Here is a 20,074-nt window from a genome sequence, read left to right on the forward strand (position 1 = left end):
CACGTTTATAAAAGCTACTTAAATGTCCTAATTAAACCAAGGCCTAATCCTGGATTATTCTAAGCCTTGTCTGTGAAACCAGGCCTATAACACTAAACTGACATCTTAGCAACATCTCAGTCCTTGTTAGTTCAACTCAAACACATCTTCTGTTTGTCCACCAGGGGGCATCCTGATGTACGGGGCCCTGGTGCTGTTCGATCAGGAGTTTGTGCATGTGGTGGCAATCTCTTTTACTGCTCTGATCCTGACGGAGCTGCTGATGGTGGCGCTGACTGTCCGCACCTGGCACTGGCTCATGGTCGTAGCTGAACTTATAAGTCTAAGCTGCTACTTTGCTTCCCTCGCCTTCTTAAACGAATACTTTGGTAAGAACGGAAAGCAGTGCAACACATTTTTTCGAAAATTCTTATTTTATTATTATTTATAATCTAAATTATTTAGCATATTATTAATATATTATTTACCTATCTACATGTTCTTCGCTTTTATTCACTTTTTTTATATTTTCATTATTTTCATTTATACAGTGCGTGCATAATTATTATGCAAGTTGATGTTCTGATCATATTTGTTTTCCAAAGCACATTATACCAATTCCAAACCACATCAATCTTAATAACTACTATTAATTTTGTATTTAATCATTTATAAGTGATATATAATTGTTAAGGAAGGCTGGAAGTGAAAAGCGCCTTATATTCAGGTGTGCGTAATTATCAAACAGGTAAAATGGGCTAAAGAAGAAGATTTAACTCGCTCTGAAAAGTCAAAAATTATTAAATGCTCATGAGAAGGATGCAACACTAAAAATTGCTAAATTAAGGTGTGACCAATGGACAGCAAAATGCTCGTTGGTTCAGCAGAGTCATACAAAAACAAGCCAAGAAGAAAAGGCACATTAATTGCAAATAAATGTGTAATTAAGGTAAAGAATTAGGTGTGAAATCATCAGGAACCCCTTAGTCTCCAGTGCCACCTCCAGTCCTACCAGGATCTCAGAGACTTTGCTAAGAGAAAGAATTCTGAAATATGACCCACACTTAATAAGAATCACAAGCTGAAGTGTTGTGAAATACATGAAGAAATCATTTTTTCTATTGGCAGATAGGTTGGGAATGACTCTTGAGGGACCAGCATGACATCCTCTAGTACCACGGTTTGAAGAATTTATCTGGCAGTAAGTTTTGGGAGTTGATTTTAAGTCCATCTCTTACGTCTTGCTCATTGTTAGTAGCAGCTCACAGCACGACTCCCTCGCCACCGCTGCTGTTGTCTGACTTGAACTGGTGCTGGTCCCTCAAGAGTCACACTCAACTTATCTGTCTATAAAGCCATCAGACAGATAGGTTGTCTATAAACAGTCTTCATGTATTTCACGCTTAAGCTTGTAATTTATTATTAAATGTGGGTCATATTTCAGGATTCTTTCCCTCAGCAAAAGTCTCTGAGATCCTGGTAGGACTCCAGTTGCAGGTCTGGAAAATGGTGGCACTGGAGACTAAAGGGTTCCTGATGCTTTCACGCCTAATTCTTTACAGCTAACGTGTCTTTTCTTCTTGGCTTGTTTTTGTATGACTCTGCTGAACCAACGAGCGTTTTGCTGTCCATTGGTCACACCTTAATTTAGCAATTTCTAGTGTTGCATTAGTATTGCATCCTTCTCATGAGCATAATTTTTGGCTTTTCAGAGCAAGTTGAATCTCTTTGTATTCCATTTTACATGTAAAAGAAAATCTGCCTAATAATTATGCACACCTGAATATAAGGCATTTTTCACTTTTAAATGATTTAATACCAAATTAATTGTAGTTATTAAGATTGATGTGGTTTGGAATTTGTAAAATGGGCTTAGATAAAAAATATGAACAGAATATCAACTTGCATAATAATTATCCATGCACTGTACAGGTAAATTCAAACCAAAAATATTATTATATTGTCTATCTAGCTATCCATTCATTTATTTGTCTGTCTGTTTATCTATTCACTTATTGATTTATTTTTGTTTATATAAATTAAAATTATTATTTATTTTATTTTTATCGTACCTAATTGATTTATTTCTTACCAGTCTAACTGTTCCTTAAATATTCTTAAATAAATAAATATATATATATATATATATATATATATATATATATATATATATATATATATATATATATATATATATATATATATATATATATATATATATATTAGGGCTGTCAAACGATTAATCGCGATTAATTGCATCCAAAATAAAAGTTTGTTTTTACATAATATATGTGTGTGTACGGTGTATAATTATTTTCTATATATAAATACACACACATGCATGTATATATTTAAGAAATATTTGCATGTATATACTGTGTATATATATTTATATTATATATAATTTATATTATATATAAATATTTCACATATAAATAACACATTTTTCTTAAATATATATGCATGTGTGTGTATTTATATATAGAAAATAATTATACTCCATACACACACATATATTATGTAAACACAAACTTTTATTTTGGATGCGATTAATCGCGATTAATCGTTTGACAGCCCTAATATATATATATATGTGTGTGTGTGTGTGTGTGTATATATATATATATATATATATATATATATATATATATATATATATATATATATATATATATATATATATATATATTTTTTTTTATTTTTTATTTTTTATTTTTTTTAATAGTAGTAGTAGTAGTAGTAGTTAAGTAAGTAAATTAAAACTACTAAGTAAATTTTAAATGTATTCATTTTATTTATTTATTTTTTGAATATTATTCTATCTGTCTGCCTCTCTTCACCTTTAATGATATGGTCCGCTGGTCTGTTTCCTTCACACGTAAATAAAAGGCCAAATAAGTGAATTTCTGGTTTCAGTGTTTCAACCAAACACACATTAGTTCAGACTGGTGCACTCACTGTAAGCTCAACTTTTAAGCTCTTTCTTCTTTCTCTCCATCTCTGTTTTGTGACTGTGCTTTAGGCATAGGTCGTGTGACCTTAGGAGCTTTCCTGGGTAGGTTTGTCTTTCCCCTGTGTTCTCTCTGTTGTTTCACCAGCTATCATTTCCTGCCTCCACAAACATATCCGTTCTCCTCCCTCGAGTTTCACTCTCGTGTGGTGTGGGCCCCTGGATGAGAAGGAGTCATTCAAACGTGCCGTAACCCCCGTGATTACTCATTTTTCAGAACATTCCATCGTTGCAGTGCATCCCGTCCACTTCATCCATAGCCTCTTTTTTTTTTTGTAACGTGAAAACGTACTCCTTGATGATATAAACCAGCATGAAGAGTCACTTTGACCCTGACGTTTGATTTTCTTCTTATGTTTTGTTTGTCTTCAGATATTTCGTTTATCACAACACGGGCGTTCTTGTGGAAGGTGTGCGTCATCACGCTGGTCAGCTGTCTGCCGCTCTACATCATCAAATACCTGAAGCGGAAGTTCTCCCCTCCCAGTTATTCCAAACTTTCCTCCTGAGCTTTCCATACATTACGGTGTCATAAGGCATGCAGACACATATATACGCACATGTGACAGCTACATCAAACACTTTTGAAACAGATCTGATCCTTTTTTATTATTGCTGGATTGTAGTTCACCCAAAAATGATCAGCCTGATATCATTTACTCACCCTCATGTTGTTCCAAACCTTAATGGCTTGCTGTGGAACACAAAAAGAGAAGTTTAGCAGAATGTTCACGCTGCTCATTTCCATAGATTGGGAAAACTGTCATACTCCAAAATTGCACCTACAACCCAGTCTTAACTTTTGTATTTGATCTTAAAGGAAACTCCTATCTGTTTGGAATGACATGAGGGTGAGTGAATAATGACCAAATTTTCATTTTTGCGTAAACTATCCCTTTAAGTGTCAGCCCAAAAGTGCTTTATGATGCGGTTTATGTGTGCTTCATATTCAGTGACATAATGTGATTTGTTTGTATATATATGAACAGTGCTCCTGTGCTCATCATTTAAAGATGGTGGGACAGTTGCAGGATAAAAGTAGAATTGAGTACTTGAAAAGGCTAAAGCACAAAGAAAGACAAGATGGAATAAAAGGGTTGTTTAGGGCACCCACACTGGAATGACTGGAATGGTCCCAAAACTGTCACTTTTTACTTACCGTAAATGTATGTGAAGGCAAAATCAGTTTTTTATCAAATAGATTATGGATTTTTAACTTTTTATTTTATTTTTATTGTTGGTGTATAACGATCCAATTTCATCTTTAATGAACGTAAAGTATTAGTATTACCACACCCATCAGCACTTTTCCGTCTGATTTTGGCACATTTTGCGTCGTTAACTTTATTATTAATGAGATCTGTGTGGGCGGGGCTTGGTAAATACCTGTGGTTGTGATTGGAGTGTTCTGATTGCACGAGTGTGTACTGAAGTTGAATTCGGGCAGCTCTTGTTTCCTGTTGTGCTGTGGCTGCTGCTGCCATATGATCCTGCTGCAAAAAACTGTGTAAATGTAAACCAGAGCACAGCGTGTGTTCTTACAGAGGGAACTATTTGTTCTGGGAACAACGGTCCTCTCAACCTGACATCCTAAATGACATTGTGTAAACTTCACAATCGACGTTTTGACATTTGACAAATCAAACTTGATTGATTGCGTGACTTGTAACGCCAAGTCATTGAAAACAAGAATGTACTTTTGTTGGATTGGTGTCCATTTTTTTATTGGTTATAAATGAGTGACTTATTTAAGATTGTAAAAACTGAAAGCAAAAAGTATTAGGATGTCCTAAGCTGCTTAGAGGTGCACTGTCATTTTTGCATTTCTTAAATCACCTATGGCACTTGCTCATCATCGGTTACTTTTTTATAGACAACGGCGCCATTTATTTCGGAGTTTCACTATTTTTTGCTTTGACTGTGCTGACGGTGTGAAGTTGGCTCAATAATGTGTAAGATCATCTTGCCTTATCTTAATGAAATAAGTCAGCTGGTATGAGGAATGAGTTTTATCATTCACTTTATTTTCTATACCGAGTGTGTGAGTGTGTTTACAATACTGAATGAGACAATGCCAAGCAACGTGTGTGCCGTACGCTGTTCCTTTCTTGCTGTGCGTAATGGTGGATTCCAGTTGTGCTTTGAAGACGCAGAGTTGTACTGTACTCAGGAAAACCACTAACTGATATATTTTACTGTATATAAACCGTCAATTAACCCTGTAACAGCCTAACAACAATAGCTTATTTATTATTTGAGCATTTTGTTTTTGTTTCTCCTGCTTTTTTGTATTGACTGACACAATAGAAAATGTGATATTTCTGTGGCGTTACTGCGACTGTGGGCGTTCTCTCGGTGTCATCAGCACGATGGTTTCGGCAGAATAATTTAACATTTTAATGATTATTGATGTCTGATTAAAGAGCAATATGTTTCCAAGTGGTCTAGTGGGTGCTTCTTTTAAGGGCTCTCAATGTTTTTAGTGGTGTGCTAATGTCATACGTCCATATTTGGTAACACTTTTTACATACAAAGTGTACATTGGTGAACTAATAGGCACAAATCCCATGTATTTTTTTTTTAAAGAGAAAACTATTAGATATATAAAATATACTTTTCTAGCATCAAATTGACTGTATGAAATGTAGCTAGTTTTAGTTATTTACAGGTGCTGGTCATAAAATTAGAATATCATCAAAAAGTTGATTTATTTCAAGAATTCAACTTAACAGGTGAAACTAATATATTATATAGACTCATTACATGCAAAGTGAGATATTTCAAGCCTTTATTTGTTATAATTTTGATGATTATGGCTTACAGCTTATGAAACCCACGAAATCAAAATCCCAGAAAATTAGAATATTACATGAAATCACACAGTAATTACGCAGTGATACCATGGTCATTGAACCAGGTTTTGGTTCTTTTGGCAGTGTGGGCAGGTGTAAATCCTGCTGGAAAATGAAGTCAGCATCTCCATAAAGCTTGTCTGCTGAAGGAAGCATGAAGTGCTCTGGAAATGTCCTGGTAGACGGCTGCGTTGAGTGGACAGCACAGTGGACCAACACCAGCCGATGACATGGCTCCCCAAACCAACACAGACTGTGGAAACTTCACACTGGACTTCAAGCATCTTGGATTGTGTGCCTCTCCATTCTTCCTCCAGACTCTGGGACCTTGGTTTCCAAATGAGATGCAAAATTTGCTCTCATCAGAAAAGAGGACTTTGGTCCACTTTGCTTTATTAAATCCAGAGTCAACTCAGCCGTCTACCAGGACATTTCCAGAGCACTTCATGCTTCCTTCATTTTCCAGCAGGATTTGCACCTGCCCACACTGCCAAAAGAACCAAAACCTGGTTCAATGACCATGGTATCACTGTGTAATTACTGTGTGATTTCATGTAATATTCTAATTTTCTGGGATTTTGATTTTGTGGGTTTCATAAGATGTAAGCCATAATCATCAAAATTATAACAAATAAAGGCTTGAAATATCTCACTTTGCATGTAATGAGTCTATATACCGTAATATATTAGTTTCACCTGTTAAGTTGAATTCTTGAAATAAATCAACTTTTTGATGATATTCTAATTTTATGACCAGCACCTGTAATTGGCTTGTCAAATTAAAATGTTGATTTGACTTTATTAAGCTCGACCATTCAACTCTTTTTCTTAAGAATTGTCATGTTGTTGTTTTTTTTTTTTTTTTTTTTTTTTCATTATGGGAAATTTGAGTTATTAACTAAACCAACATTTGGTCCCAAACTCTGCTCCAAACACGTTACAGATTAATGGCTGAATCTTTAACCCTGTAGCCGTTTTTGTTTGATTGTTTTATTATCATTACATTTGTAATTGAATTGCTTGAAAATTAATACTGAATATGTGTTTTAAAAAAGATTGCTTCATATACACTCTTAGAAGAAAAGGTTCTACTGTATATAGAAGTGTTGTGTCAGCTTCATATATAGAACTTTTTAGGGGATTCCAATCATGGGATCGTTTTATGAATTTTGTTTTAATCAATTTTTTATTTTGATTCATTTGTATTAATTAAGCAGCTCATAAACGTACCTAATCACTAGGAAAAAACTGAAATAATCTGATAAACATGAGTATTATGCAATAATTTAAGACATTTCTCCTTGTATAGAACCTTTTTAGCATAAAGGGTTCTTTAAAAATGAGTCAAAAACCCTAGGGTTCTGTATAGAACCCCACCGAACCTTTTTTTGCTAAGTAGAATGTGAGTAAACAGGTGAGTACAAAAAGGTGTTCTTAAACACTGACCCTTTGTTGGAAAATAACAACAACAAAAAAATATATATATATTTGAGTTTCAGGCCCTTTTTTTTAGCATACTCATGTTAAGTTAATTTCAAGATGTCATAAACTATGACAAACATACATGGGAAGTCGCAGTTTGAGTGAGTATAAGCTTGCGTTTCTGAAATCTTTACATGACAGCACTGATGCCACATACTGTGCCACACATTTATTTGTATGTATTGCTTCTAAGCACTAGAGGGCGGCATTTACACAGTTTCACTGAAGACACACTTTGGGCCCACATGGAAACTACATCTGCTGGTAAGATTGCTGTTCAACAATAGGCTTTCAGAGTTGTGTGACCCCTGGTTTCTGTCCACATGTAAAACTGCATATTTTACTATTGCTTACTATTAAGTTTGCTTTGTCAATTTTGCTCTCTATTTTATTTTAGTCTCTTTGAGGGATGTCAACATATCTGATGTTGTTGTAGCTTTTGTATACCCAACATATAGTGTCGGACAAGATCCGGCCCACATCTGGTACATGTGGATTACACGCGTATCAGATGTGGTCCGTATCTGGGCTGACACTATGTTGCTGTCTGGGTATTTAATCTGCATTTATTTTTTATTTTATTTTATTTTTTTTTTTAATTAGGGGTATTAGACCAATATCTTCATGGATTTTTCAGTTAGATGTTCATCACCAGTCAAAAGTTTAGACACATTTGACTGAATAATCTAATCTAAAGTCTTTAATTCTTGAAATTAGCTTTGTAGACAAATGCAAATCCCCCTGTATTATTATTATTATTATAATGAAAATGGATAAGTTGGATCAGATAGTGAAGGAAAAGCATCCAACAAGTGTCCAGTTTACAGTTGTGGTCAGAATTAATGGCACCCCTGGTAAATATGATCAAAAATGGCTGTAAAAATAAATTGCATTGTTTATCCTTTTGATCTTTCATTCAAAAAATTTGCAAAAATCGAACCTTTCGTTGAAGTAAAAGAATTGAAAGTGCGGGGGAAATCGCCACAAATATTGGCACCCTTTTATTAAATACTTTTTGAAATCTCCTTTTGCCAAGATAACAGCTCTGAGTCTTCTCCTATTAATATCCTTTTTATTATTATCCTATATAATGCCTGATGAGTTTGGAGAACACCTGACAATCATAGACCATTCCTCCACACAGAATCTCTCCAGATCCTTCAGATTCCCTGATTCATGTTGGTGCTTCTCTTCAGTTCAGCCCACTCATTTTCTATAGGGTTCAGGTCAGGGAACTGGTACAGCCATGGCAGAAGCTTCATTTTGTGCTCATTGACACATTTTTGTGTTGATTTTGAGTTTGTTTTGGATCATTGTCCCGATGGAAGATCCAATCACGGCCAATTACAAGATTTCTAGCAGAGACAGTCAGATTTTGATTTTTTATCTGTTGATACTTGATAGAATCCACGATGCCATGTATCTGAACAAGATGTCCAGGACCTCCAGCAGAACATGTGTATATTAAATTGTACACATGGGGTACTTTTTATCCTTGTGTGCACCAAACCATGCTAGATGCGTGTTTGTTTCATCTGACCACAGAACCCTGTGCCGTTTGAAGATCCAGTCGTGTCTGACAATTTGCTGAATTTGCTGGAGTTTGTTTTTGGATGAGCAAGGAGGATTTTTCTTGAAACCCTCCCAAACAACATGTGGGGATGTAGGGATTGTTGTTTTTTTCTCCATCTGTGATCCTTGAAGAGTCTTTGGCCACTCAAACTTTCCTCCTCGCCCTGCATTAGGACAATATAGACACACGTGCTCTTCCAGGCAGATTCGTAGCATTTCCTGTTGATTAGAACTTCTTAATTATTGCTCTGATGGTGGAAATGGGCCAATTGGAAATGGAAATCTAGCCATTTTCTTACAACACTTTCTATTTTGTAAAGCTCAACAATCTTTTGCTGCGCATCAGAACTATAGTCTTTGTTTTTACTCATTGTGATGGATGATTAAGGGAATTTGGCCTTTGTGTTTCCTCATACTTAAATTCCTGTGAAACAAGTCATAGCTAGACAATTTCATGTTCCTAGTCACCCTGGTGTGCTAAAAAAATGTAAGGGTCTACGGTTGCCAATAATTGTGACCAACATGTTTTGGAGAAAGATGATACAAGTCTATCATGTAGAGAAATTGTCAAGTCAAGTCAAGTCACCTTCATTTATATAGCGCTTTTAACAATATAGATTGTTTCAAAGCAGCTTTACAGTGATAATAGGAAATTACAGTAACAGAGTTTGTTTTGGCTTTACAGCAGCTCTAGAATAAAGTTATTGTCCAGCTAAAGTTAGTTTTGATTGATTCACTTCCGTCGCAACGATCATTAGTTATTAACTTAGGGGCCGCTTACACAACATCATTCTAACAGAAAACCCTTAATGCGCTCCAGCCCGCTCATTTGCACAAAACAGTGCCTGATGGCTCGAGAGCGCAAACCATGAAATAGAATCCAAGGCACAAGGCTTGAAAAATGTATAATACAGAATTTTTTATCGCTTCCGCGTAGCCACTTGAACTGGAATTATCCCGACAACGTTTTATCTGTACAGAGATAAAAGGAAGGAGGCCTTCACAGGGGAGAGACTAGTTAACACTTCAGGACTGCGTTGTCGTCGTGTCCAGGCGCAGGTCCTTCATCAGATCTGGATACGGCCTGGATCCGACGGACTGGGTAAATCTCGGAATAAACAGAAAGACTAATTTTAGCGGCTGACCTAATCTATGCAGTCTAACATTGAATTATGAAAGTCTATAACGTGTTATGTGCATGCTAGGTCAAAGAGATGTGTTTTTAGTCTAGATTTGAACTGACAGAGTGTGTCTGCTTCCCGGACAATGTTAGGAAGACTGTTTCAAAGTTTTGGTGCTAAATAGGAAAAAGATATACCGCCAGCAGTTGATTTTGATATTCTGGGTATTATCAACTGGCCGGAATTTTGAGATCGCAATAGACGTGAAGGACTATAATGCGTTAAGAGCTCTCTCAAGTACTGCGGAGCTAAATCATTTAGTGCTTTGTAAATAATCATCAATATTTTAAAATGTATACAATGTTTAATAGGGAGCCAGTGCAGTGTTGACAGAACTGGGCTAATATGGTCAAACTTCCTGGTTTTGGTAAGAAGTCTAGCTGCTGCGTTTTGGACCAGCTGTAGTTTGTTTATTAAGCGTGCAGGGCAGCCACCCATAATAGCATTACAATAATCTAGCCTTGATGTCATGAACACATGAACTAAATGTTCCGCATTTGTCATTGAGAGCATATGACGGAATTTAGATATATTTTTAAGATGGAAAAATGCGGTTTTACAGATTCTAGACACGTGACTTTCAAATGAAAGATTGGTATCAAAGAGCACACCCAGGTTCCTAACCAACGACGAAGACTTGACAGAGCAGCCATCAAGTGTTAGACAGTATTCTAGATTATTACGTGAGGAAGTTTTTTGTCCAATAATTAGAAACTCTGTTTTTTCAGAATTAAGTAGTAGGAAATTACTAGTCATCCAGTTTTTTTTATATCACCTATGCATTCCGTTAGTTTTGTGAATTGGTACGTTTCATCAGGGCATGAAGAAATATAGAGCTGAGTATCATCAGCATAACAGTGAAAACTAATTCCATGCTTCCTAATGATATCTCCCAAGGGTAGCATGTACAGAGTGAACAGCAGCGGTCCTAGTACTGAGCCTTGTGGTACGCCATACTGAACTTTTGATCGATGAGACATCTCTTCATTTACTACTACAAACTAATGACGGTCAGATAAGTATGATTTAAACCATGCTAATGCAATTCCACTAATGCCAACATAATTTTCGAGTCCATTTAAAAGAATGTTGTGGTCAATGTTATCAAATGCAGCACTAAGATTGAGGAACACTAATAGAGAGATACAATCACGATCGGATGATAAGAGCAAATCATTTGTGAGTCTGAGAGCTGTCTCAGTACTATTGTACGGTCTAAATCCTGAAACAGATATAATTTCTTTCTAAAAAGGAACATAGTTGTGAGGAAATTGTGACTATTTTTATAGTTTATCTTATATATTCACCTATATATTCACTATAGTGCGAAAATGAAACGATCAATAAGTCATGAAAACATATGTTTTTACATTACTTTAACCCAGAAAAATAAATTAGGCTATTTCAACTTTTTTATATAAGTTATATGCGATTTATTCAACTAGTCAGTTAAATATAATGTAAGGTGATATTACTTGCACAGCCAAATTGATTATACTTAAAAATGCAAGGCAGCAGTGACGTTTTTTGGTTTTTTTTGCAAAATGTTTTTGAAAAAAGTGTGCTCACCAAGGCTGCATTTAATTAATTAATTAATTAGAAATAAAGGGGGTACATTTTTTTTTTTTTTTTTTTTTTTTTTGTGATGGCAAAGCTGAATTTTCAGTCTCATTACCTCAGTCTTCAGTGTCACAGGATATGATCCTTCAGAAATCATTCTAATATACTTGATGCTTTGATGCTCAAGAAACATTTCTTATTATTAATATTGAAAACAATGAAATAAAAGTTAAAAATCATTTATAATGCTAAAGGATTTCTTTTTCAAATAAATGTTGATTTTTGAAATTTCTAGTCATCAAAGAATCATAAAAAATATTATTTTACATAGGCTTACAACAAGCAGGTGTGTCCAAACCTTTGACTGGTGTATTGTACTTACTGAGATTATCAGCCTTGAAACACACAGACATTGTATTATCAAGCTCTCCACCCAAACTCACCCACACACACTCTGTACAGCAGGAAACGTGTGGTTTACTGCGACCCCGTTCTAGATGTGATGGTCCACTGACACTAACATGCCAGGAAGCTTTCTCTTTCATCTTATCTATCTTTCTATCTTCCTCTCTTCCCTTTCTCTCTATATCTCCATTTACCTTTCTTCACTTCTTCATCAAAACTCAATTTTGCTGTTCCTGCATTTGCTTAAAATGACCCAAATCCGCTGCACGTGCCTGTATAGAGTCTCCACCCTTTGATGTGTTTGTGCACTGGACATTTCCGCAGAGGTTGTGGGGCAGTTGTGTTGTTTTATCAGCCACATGTGGGGCACAACACGCGTCACACTGTTTTTCTACTGTCTCTAGAGTGTCTGTTTTTCCAAAGCATTGTGTTTCCTGTAGGTGGACACAGATTTGGGATACTCCTTTTGCTAAGCACTTTCTGTTGATGAAAACCTTCAGCTGTATTTGTCAGCAATTATTTCTACAGTGAAAATGTCCTCTATCTATCTATCCATCCGTCCATCCGTCCGTCTATCTACCTATCTATCTATCTATCCATCCGTCCGTCCGTCCGTCTATCTACCTATCTATCTATCTATCCATCCGTCCGTCCGTCCGTCTATCTACCTATCTATCTATCTATCTATCTATTTATCTATCTGTCTGTCTGTCTGTCTGTCATTTGTCAGCAATTATTTCTACAGTGAAAATGTCCTCTATCTATCTATCCATCCGTCCGTCCGTCCGTCTGTCTATCTATCATTTTATCTGTCTGCCTGCCTATCTATCTATCTATCTATCTATCTATCTATCTATCTATCTATCTATCTATCTATCTATCTATCTATCTATCTATCTATCTATCTATCTATCAGTCTGTCTGTCTGTCTGTCTGTCTGTCCATCTATCAATTTTTCTATCTCTCTGTCTGACATCTATCTAGCTATGTATCTATCGTACTACAGTATTTATTGTTTTATCTATCGTTCTATCTATCTATTGTTCTATCTATCTACACATTGTTCTGTCTGTCATTCTATATATCTATCTGTCTGTCTGTCATTTTGTCTATTTATAATTTTTTCTATCTGTCTATTTGTCTGTCTGTCTGACCATCTATCTATCTATCTATCTATCTATCTATCTATCTATCTATCTATCTATCTATCTATCTATCTATCTATCTATCTATCTATCTATCTATCTATCTATCTATCTGTCTGTCTGTCTGTCTGTCTGTCTGTCTGTCTGTCTGTCTGACATTTGTCAGCAATTATTTCTACAGTGAAAATGTCCTCTATCAAGCCATCCGTCCGTCCGTCTATCTATCATTTTATCTGTCTGCCTATCTATCTATCTATCTATCTGTCTGTCTGTCTGTCTGTCTGTCTGTCTGTCTGTCTGTCTGTCTGTCTATCTGTCTATCTATCTATCTATCTATCTATCTATCTATCTATCTATCTATCTATCTATCTATCTATCTATCTATCTGTCTATCTGTCTGTCTGTCTGTCTGTCTGTCTGACATTTGTCAGCAATTATTTCTACAGTGAAAATGTCCTCTATCAAGCCATCCGTCCGTCCGTCTATCTATCATTTTATCTGTCTGCCTATCTATCTATCTGTCTGTCTGTCTGTCTGTCTGTCTGTCTGTCTGTCTGTCTGTCTATCTATCTATCTATCTATCTATCTATCTATCTATCTATCTATCTATCTATCTATCTATCTATCTATCTATCTATCTCTCTATCTGTCTATCTGTCTATCTGTCTGTCTGTCTGTCTGTCTGTCTGTCTGTCTGTCTGTCATTATATCTATAGTTATGTCTTTCATTCTATTTATCTATCGTTCTATCTATCAATCTAAATGCTGTGTTTTGTGATGTTAAAATTCTCCAGAATTCTTGCAGGCACGACTGAGAAGGTCTATATGTTTTAACGATTTGGTGTAATTATTTTTGCCGAGTTTACTAAGTCACATGAAAGTTGGGGAATGTATTCTCAAGGGCAGCATTTGCTCAATACCACTCTCTTAAAAATCTATTGAAATGACTTTCCTGCCATTTGTTGCTCCACTCACTGTGTTGTTGATAAGTTAGTCACTGTTGTGTCTGGACCCCACAGTGGAGCTCTGGGCAGAGGGTCTGTGTTTGCTCACTCAGCCTGTGGGAGCCAATGAAATCCCTCCCCTCTGGAACACAGCCACAGTTGCCCGGCAACCACCTTACACAACAGGAAACAGACTTGGGGATTCCGTCACTGTGCCGAGTCAAAGAGAGCATTCAGTGGAGACAGGAAGCCCCAAGGTACAGCGGGGGGCAGTTCTATAACCAAGGCCATGTCATGTAAATACCACCTCAAATTGCTGTTGCTGTTTCTACTTTAAGCACTTTATCAGCTTACTTTTAAATGTGGTCTAGGTTTTATGACATGAACTCATAAGGCACATCGTAAAAAGGCTAAAATAACACATTTGATTACAATCCCATTGTGACGCAAAAAAACAACATGCTTTTCTCGTTCTGCGTTATCGTCTTCACAATCACATAGTTTTAGCCATGGTCACATTTAAAACATGATACATATTTTCAGTTGCTCATGGAGCCCTAGTCATCTGAAATTCAACTTCTGCATCCAAACCTGGTTTTAGCTGTTTTATCTATTAAGGAAAAGGGGAAGAAACAAAAAAGCTGGAACCTTGAGGTCTTTTCCAGAAGACCACCATCAAATCAGCGTCATTCCCAGTATACTCACCCACAAATATGATGATGAGCCCTGCCAGCCAGACGGAATAGTGACTTGTAAGAAGAGGTGAGTAGACCTATGACATCAATGACTCCCCCTTTCTTGACCAATCACGGCACAGACAGAGGAACGGTTTGGGTGCACATGGGGGTTGAATGTGGTTTTGATTTATTTTAACAACTTTTAAACGCTGACACATCATTAGTGATGCACATGCATATTATGATTCATGCCATTGTTATGAGTGTGCAGCCTTTTTTAAACATCTCCGAGACAGACAATTCAACATCTGTGGCATTAGTTATGGACTCATGTTACATTGTCCCTAATGTCTTTGCCATCTGTGGCGTGCCATGCGTTGAGACATATATTGCGTTATAGCACATTGCCGCCCATGTATCCTGTTTGGAAACATAATTTGTCATTTGTGTATTCTTGAAAACCTTATAGAGTAAACAGCAGTGCATCATGTTGACACACGAGCCAAGCTAACTGCATTATCACTCATTGTATTATCATTATCATTAGCGTTAGTAGTTCTTGAAGTCATAAAGTCACTGCCACTCCTGGACATAGCAGTTAATAAGGTGTCTTTCGAATATAAATGAGAAATGTATGGCTACATTTTAAAGTCCCAGTGTTGTAGTGTGAGTAAACTGCCTGACCTGCCTTTGTGGGCGTCTAATCAATTCATCTGCTCTCTAGAATACTCCATTCCGATTGGTCAGTCACGCCATCCGGTGGTCTGATATTCACTGTCCCATCATTCGCAAACCCACCAAGCTGGCGATTCTAAAGATTTCATTGCCCATGTTAATCCCTTCGCTAAACTTTAACCTTAACCTCAGCATAGGAAATCCTGATAGAAATAATTACTGTTTGATGCTATCCATCTATAATTTTTCTGAACTACGCCTATGAAGTCTGAACTTTTCTTGACAGGTGACGGTGGGGTTTGCATCAAGGGTTCTCGTATGCATCTGGAGGCGTCTAAAGCATTTGGCTGTGTCCGAAATCACTCCACACCTAATATAGTGCATTATTTGAAGGCACAGCCTTTCCGAAACAATAGTGCACAAAATGCACTCATTCTGTCCCACCGCAATAACAAGTGTGCAACCCATACACTTAGCTACCAAACACTGTGAATATTGCACTGAATTCCAGTGTTTTATAGTAATTTAATTTATTCAGACACTTTCAAAATTTCTCATATCACAGTTTATTCGCTATAGTTTAGAAAATGGTAATAAAATATGACAAGTACTCAGACTTTTCAAATAAGTTCACTGGTTTTGGCCATCCTTCTGTTAGACTGTTAAATTTAAGTACACAATTATAGATAAAATACCAATTTAGGTCAACCAATTTCCAAGAAATGCTTATTTTTTTTCAGTCTGTTGTGTAAAAAGGCTGCATTAGCAATTAAAGAAAAGACACTGGTACACTGAACATTTTGTTTTTTCTAACTTGTAAATAAAACAAAGATTATTGAAGTATGTTTCACAAGAAAAAGCAATTTCAGTCTTGCTATTTCAAAAAGTTACATTTAATTGAATGGTACTTGCCATTTCTTTGTAATTATTTGTGAAATTTACTAGCAATATCTGAGTGAAAAGTGATTCAAAGTAAATGCAATTTTTTACAGTTTGAAATAATAAAACAATTCAAAGCTTAAATCAATGTTTCATGTCCTTTATTTATTTGCTACGTAGCCATAATAAAAGCTTTTGTGTTCAGTCATTGCATACAGTTTAATAATGCTGATCTAAGTTTAGATCTAAATCCAGTAACATAGACAACAAAAAGTCTTTGTAGGGACTATAAAATACACCAGCTTTTTTTGGCTTATACTGCAAAGCTGAGGTGAACAAAATATCCGGAACTGTCCGGCTGGTGCTTAAAAACCCCTGCCCTCAACAACGGGCAGACAGAGTGGAAAAACTACAGGCCAACTGACGTAGAACTAGGCGCACGTCAATCAGCACAGTTAGTGCTATTTATTACCTTCAGCTTGGAAGCTTGGAAGCTGTGTTTACTGCGGCACGAAACTTGCTTTCACATAGCTGGGGAGGACAGGGAGGCCCTGCCCACATCCCCTCAAGCCCACTTAGGGCCCCTAACCAGTGGGTGAGAGCTTTCCATGAGGTCAAACAAATACATTTGACCCACAGAACAGCAGGAGAGAGAGGACTGTAAGAGAGGGTAATGGCACAATTACCATGTTCCCATGATGAAAGAAACAGCTAGTGTTTCATAAATGCACTAATTCCTGATGCAATTATATATCATCCTGTGCGTGTGGGGTGAAGGCTATTTGGCTCCCTTTTGTTACTCGACCTGGATGAATTCTTGGTGGGGGCAAACACTATGCAGCTACTTCAAAACATGCCCATGTCATTAGAGAGCTTGCAATGCTCAGCCACGTAAAAAAAAAAAAAAAGAAGCTATTTTTTGCCTAATGAGAAGACCATAATGTATTTGGGGATTCTTTGCGCAGAGATTAAAAATACAGACTCATCTTTCTTGAACATACATTCAAATTACACAACATTTAGGGTTAGGGTTAATAGCATGTGAATCTTTTTCACACAAATCGTATGAGAACCCTTTACATTGATGCAAACTTTTGCCAACATTTCTTGGCTTCAAAAAAGTCCTGGATGATTTCCGATGACGCAGCGAATCGCGCCCCACTGGAAAATTGTCAAAACCGAAATCATAGTTGCCCGAGCTGCCAACAGCATCTTGTGATTTTCAGATCCCATTTCCCTGCACTGTGATGTCCTAAAAAAAACAACTGGAGCTGCAAGTCTGTTTATTCAATCACTATCAACGCACTGCTGTTGCTACGCGATGATCCGTCTATTGATGGGACAAAAGAAATAATTAACATGATAATGGTTTCTTTAACTGCCTTTGTTTTCAAAACGGCCACATTTGATTTCCCTCTATTTCCAGTATGCACGTGCAAACACTGGCTCTTTCACTTTGCATTTCAGCTATAGGTCTTAGTTAGGGTAACGCCAAAACTACATGAATTAAACACGAATGAAAACGAGGCTGTGATAGATAGAATTACAATGGATTTCAATGGATTTTTGTTTAAGATATTGTTAAGCTGACGAAACATCTTTCAGAAAAAAACTTCCCGTAGACAAAACTCCATGAAACAGTTTCAAAAGTTGTGAAAATTACACAAACTAGGACCTTTGTACAGTGTAAAGACTGTCTATCCCTCACAGCCTGTTTTTCATCCGTGTTGAATTCAATATGGCGTCTAACCTGAAAAAGATTTGTATGCGAATCGTTAATTTGAATCGGTTCTTCTAAATGAGCCTCTGCACAAAACTGGTCTAAAAAGATTTGTTCACAAATCAAACTGAACGAATTAACGGATCAGACTGAATCGGTAAAAGAGCGCTCTGGAGTTTTAAAAAAAAGATTGCGTGCGGAGCTTACATGTCCAACTTGCAATAATTCTGGTTGTTAGCACCAAAACTCGTTGAACTGAAAGTTGTCTCTTTTGATGTAATTACCCGAGAACCAATGAAAAAATGAAGTTTTAGGTTTACTAAAAGAAATGTTGGCAGTAACAAAAACTTAAATAGCCTATATCACTTTATGATAAAACACAATTGGGTTTAATTAATAAGTATTTTATTAGCCCAAAACATTTCAGCCAAGAGATTTTAGTAGCTAGTATTTAAGTGACTTTTTGATTCTAAATGAGCTAAATCATGGCTTCAAATGGGAAAATATAACCTGCTATAACCCAAAAAGATGATACCAAACAGTATTATTTACCTTCATATGACTCTACTGGAACGTTTTAGAGAATGTAACATCCAATGCCAGGATGTTAGGGATATTAAACACCCGCTGAATCATTTTTAAACCGGTTCTTTAAAACAAACTGTTCGAAAGAACCGATTCTCTGAAATGAGTTGGACTTCGCTTCAGCAGCTGCGCATGCGCACACGGCTGTCTCTTTTGCCTTGGTTTCAACGGCTCCACATCTGGAAATGTTGTGAGGAGAGAATCCCTCTCTTCATCTGCCGTTGAGCTTGAGACGTGGTGCCTGCGTCACTCCATGGAGGGGCGGGGCTTCTCGGAGGTGTTTCCCGGCTTTATATAGATACAGAGACCTTTCCATCGCAAAGCAGTGCGTCACCAGAACCCCTGGAAACTAACATGCAAGTCCAGAATAGAAAATATAACGAGTTATAGAAACTGAATTAAAATAAGATTAATACATTTTTTGCGTCGTTATTGCATGCGCTTTTAAAGTGCTGTCTATCAAATCATTGAGCTTTCAAATAACTAACAGTTTTTTCGTGACTGGAATACACCTTTATTGAGGTAGAAGTGAACATTTTTATCACAGATATCTGGAGTCATCATTATACTGGGACATAACACGCTGATCGGACACTGTTGTGCGTTTTGGGAAAAAGTGCGTTGAACTTGGTGTGAGTTCACTCTTCACTTCGCAAGCATGAAATCGGCAGAGGAAGGTAACGTATAAGAAGATTAAATGCACGTACTTACACTGTCGTATTTCACTCGAACGGGTTTCTGTATCATTATTAGGTCGATAATATTAGCCTTATGTTATCGAACCGTCATAATAATGAATGCACGTTTGCTTATGAGTTTACCTGTAGTGACTGAAAAAAAATCTACGACTGCTATCGTCCACTCACCATTATCTGTTACTAAGGGAGACTGGGGAATGTTGTAACACAGTTGGTTTCAACGTCTCTAACGCAATGTCGTATTATGCCATGGCTCTCCAACTTAGATATAACGTTCCCATATCTGTCTGCTACAAATTAAAGTCATTTAGAAATCTACAGCATGTTCCTAAACGGTGTAAATGAATGTCAAATACAAAGACTGCTGTTGTAAACAACCTCACTAAAGAGGTGAGTTGTAACAGTAGGAGGGGTAGGTAACGCTGATTTTTTTTTTACTAGTTCTAATTATTATAGCATATCTTATCACTACCCCAAGTTATATTTATAGCAAATAAAATACAAAAAACAAGTACAGAAATAGGATAACATTTCTAAACCTATATTGTCTAAGTTCTGTGCAATCTTTGTGTGTCCATTAGGACTTTGGAAAGTTGTTACAACCCTCCCCATGTATGATTTGATGATGTATTTCATCCCAGTAGCTCATTTCTGAATGGTTATTGGTGGTTACAGCTCAACCTGTGATCAGTTTGGTGAAATTGAAGTTA

At 36.6% G+C, this 20,074-nt stretch overlaps 3 protein-coding genes across 4 annotated transcripts in view; 2 read left to right on the forward strand and 1 right to left on the reverse strand.

The window, feature by feature from the left end:
- Positions 1-5,455, forward strand: part of atp9b (ATPase phospholipid transporting 9B) — a 57,240-nt gene extending 51,785 nt beyond the window's left edge. Inside the window, exons 28-30 of one of the 2 annotated variants that reach the window (XM_079877864.1) lie at positions 165-368; positions 3,002-3,034; positions 3,362-5,455. In XM_079877864.1, the coding sequence (XP_079733990.1) occupies positions 165-368; positions 3,002-3,034; positions 3,362-3,498 (374 nt within the window). In that variant the 3' untranslated portion in view covers positions 3,499-5,455. The remainder of the gene's footprint in view (positions 1-164; positions 369-3,001; positions 3,035-3,361) is intronic. The other variant, XM_079877865.1, reaches the window with a different exon arrangement.
- LOC307162827 (riboflavin transporter 2-like) overlaps positions 1-20,074 on the reverse strand; it is a 285,939-nt gene that overhangs the window by 199,579 nt on the left and 66,286 nt on the right. The window lies entirely within an intron of this gene.
- The window catches only part of nfatc1 (nuclear factor of activated T cells 1), a 39,492-nt gene continuing 38,379 nt past the window's right edge, over positions 18,962-20,074 (forward strand). The window contains exon 1 of the mRNA XM_079878942.1: positions 18,962-19,343. Within this exon, the coding sequence (XP_079735068.1) occupies positions 19,325-19,343 (19 nt within the window). The 5' untranslated portion in view covers positions 18,962-19,324. The remainder of the gene's footprint in view (positions 19,344-20,074) is intronic.

The sequence above is a fragment of the Squalius cephalus genome (assembly GCF_949319135.1).
Source record: "Squalius cephalus genome assembly, chromosome: 8".
In the NCBI taxonomy this organism is placed as follows: domain Eukaryota; kingdom Metazoa; phylum Chordata; class Actinopteri; order Cypriniformes; family Leuciscidae; genus Squalius; species Squalius cephalus.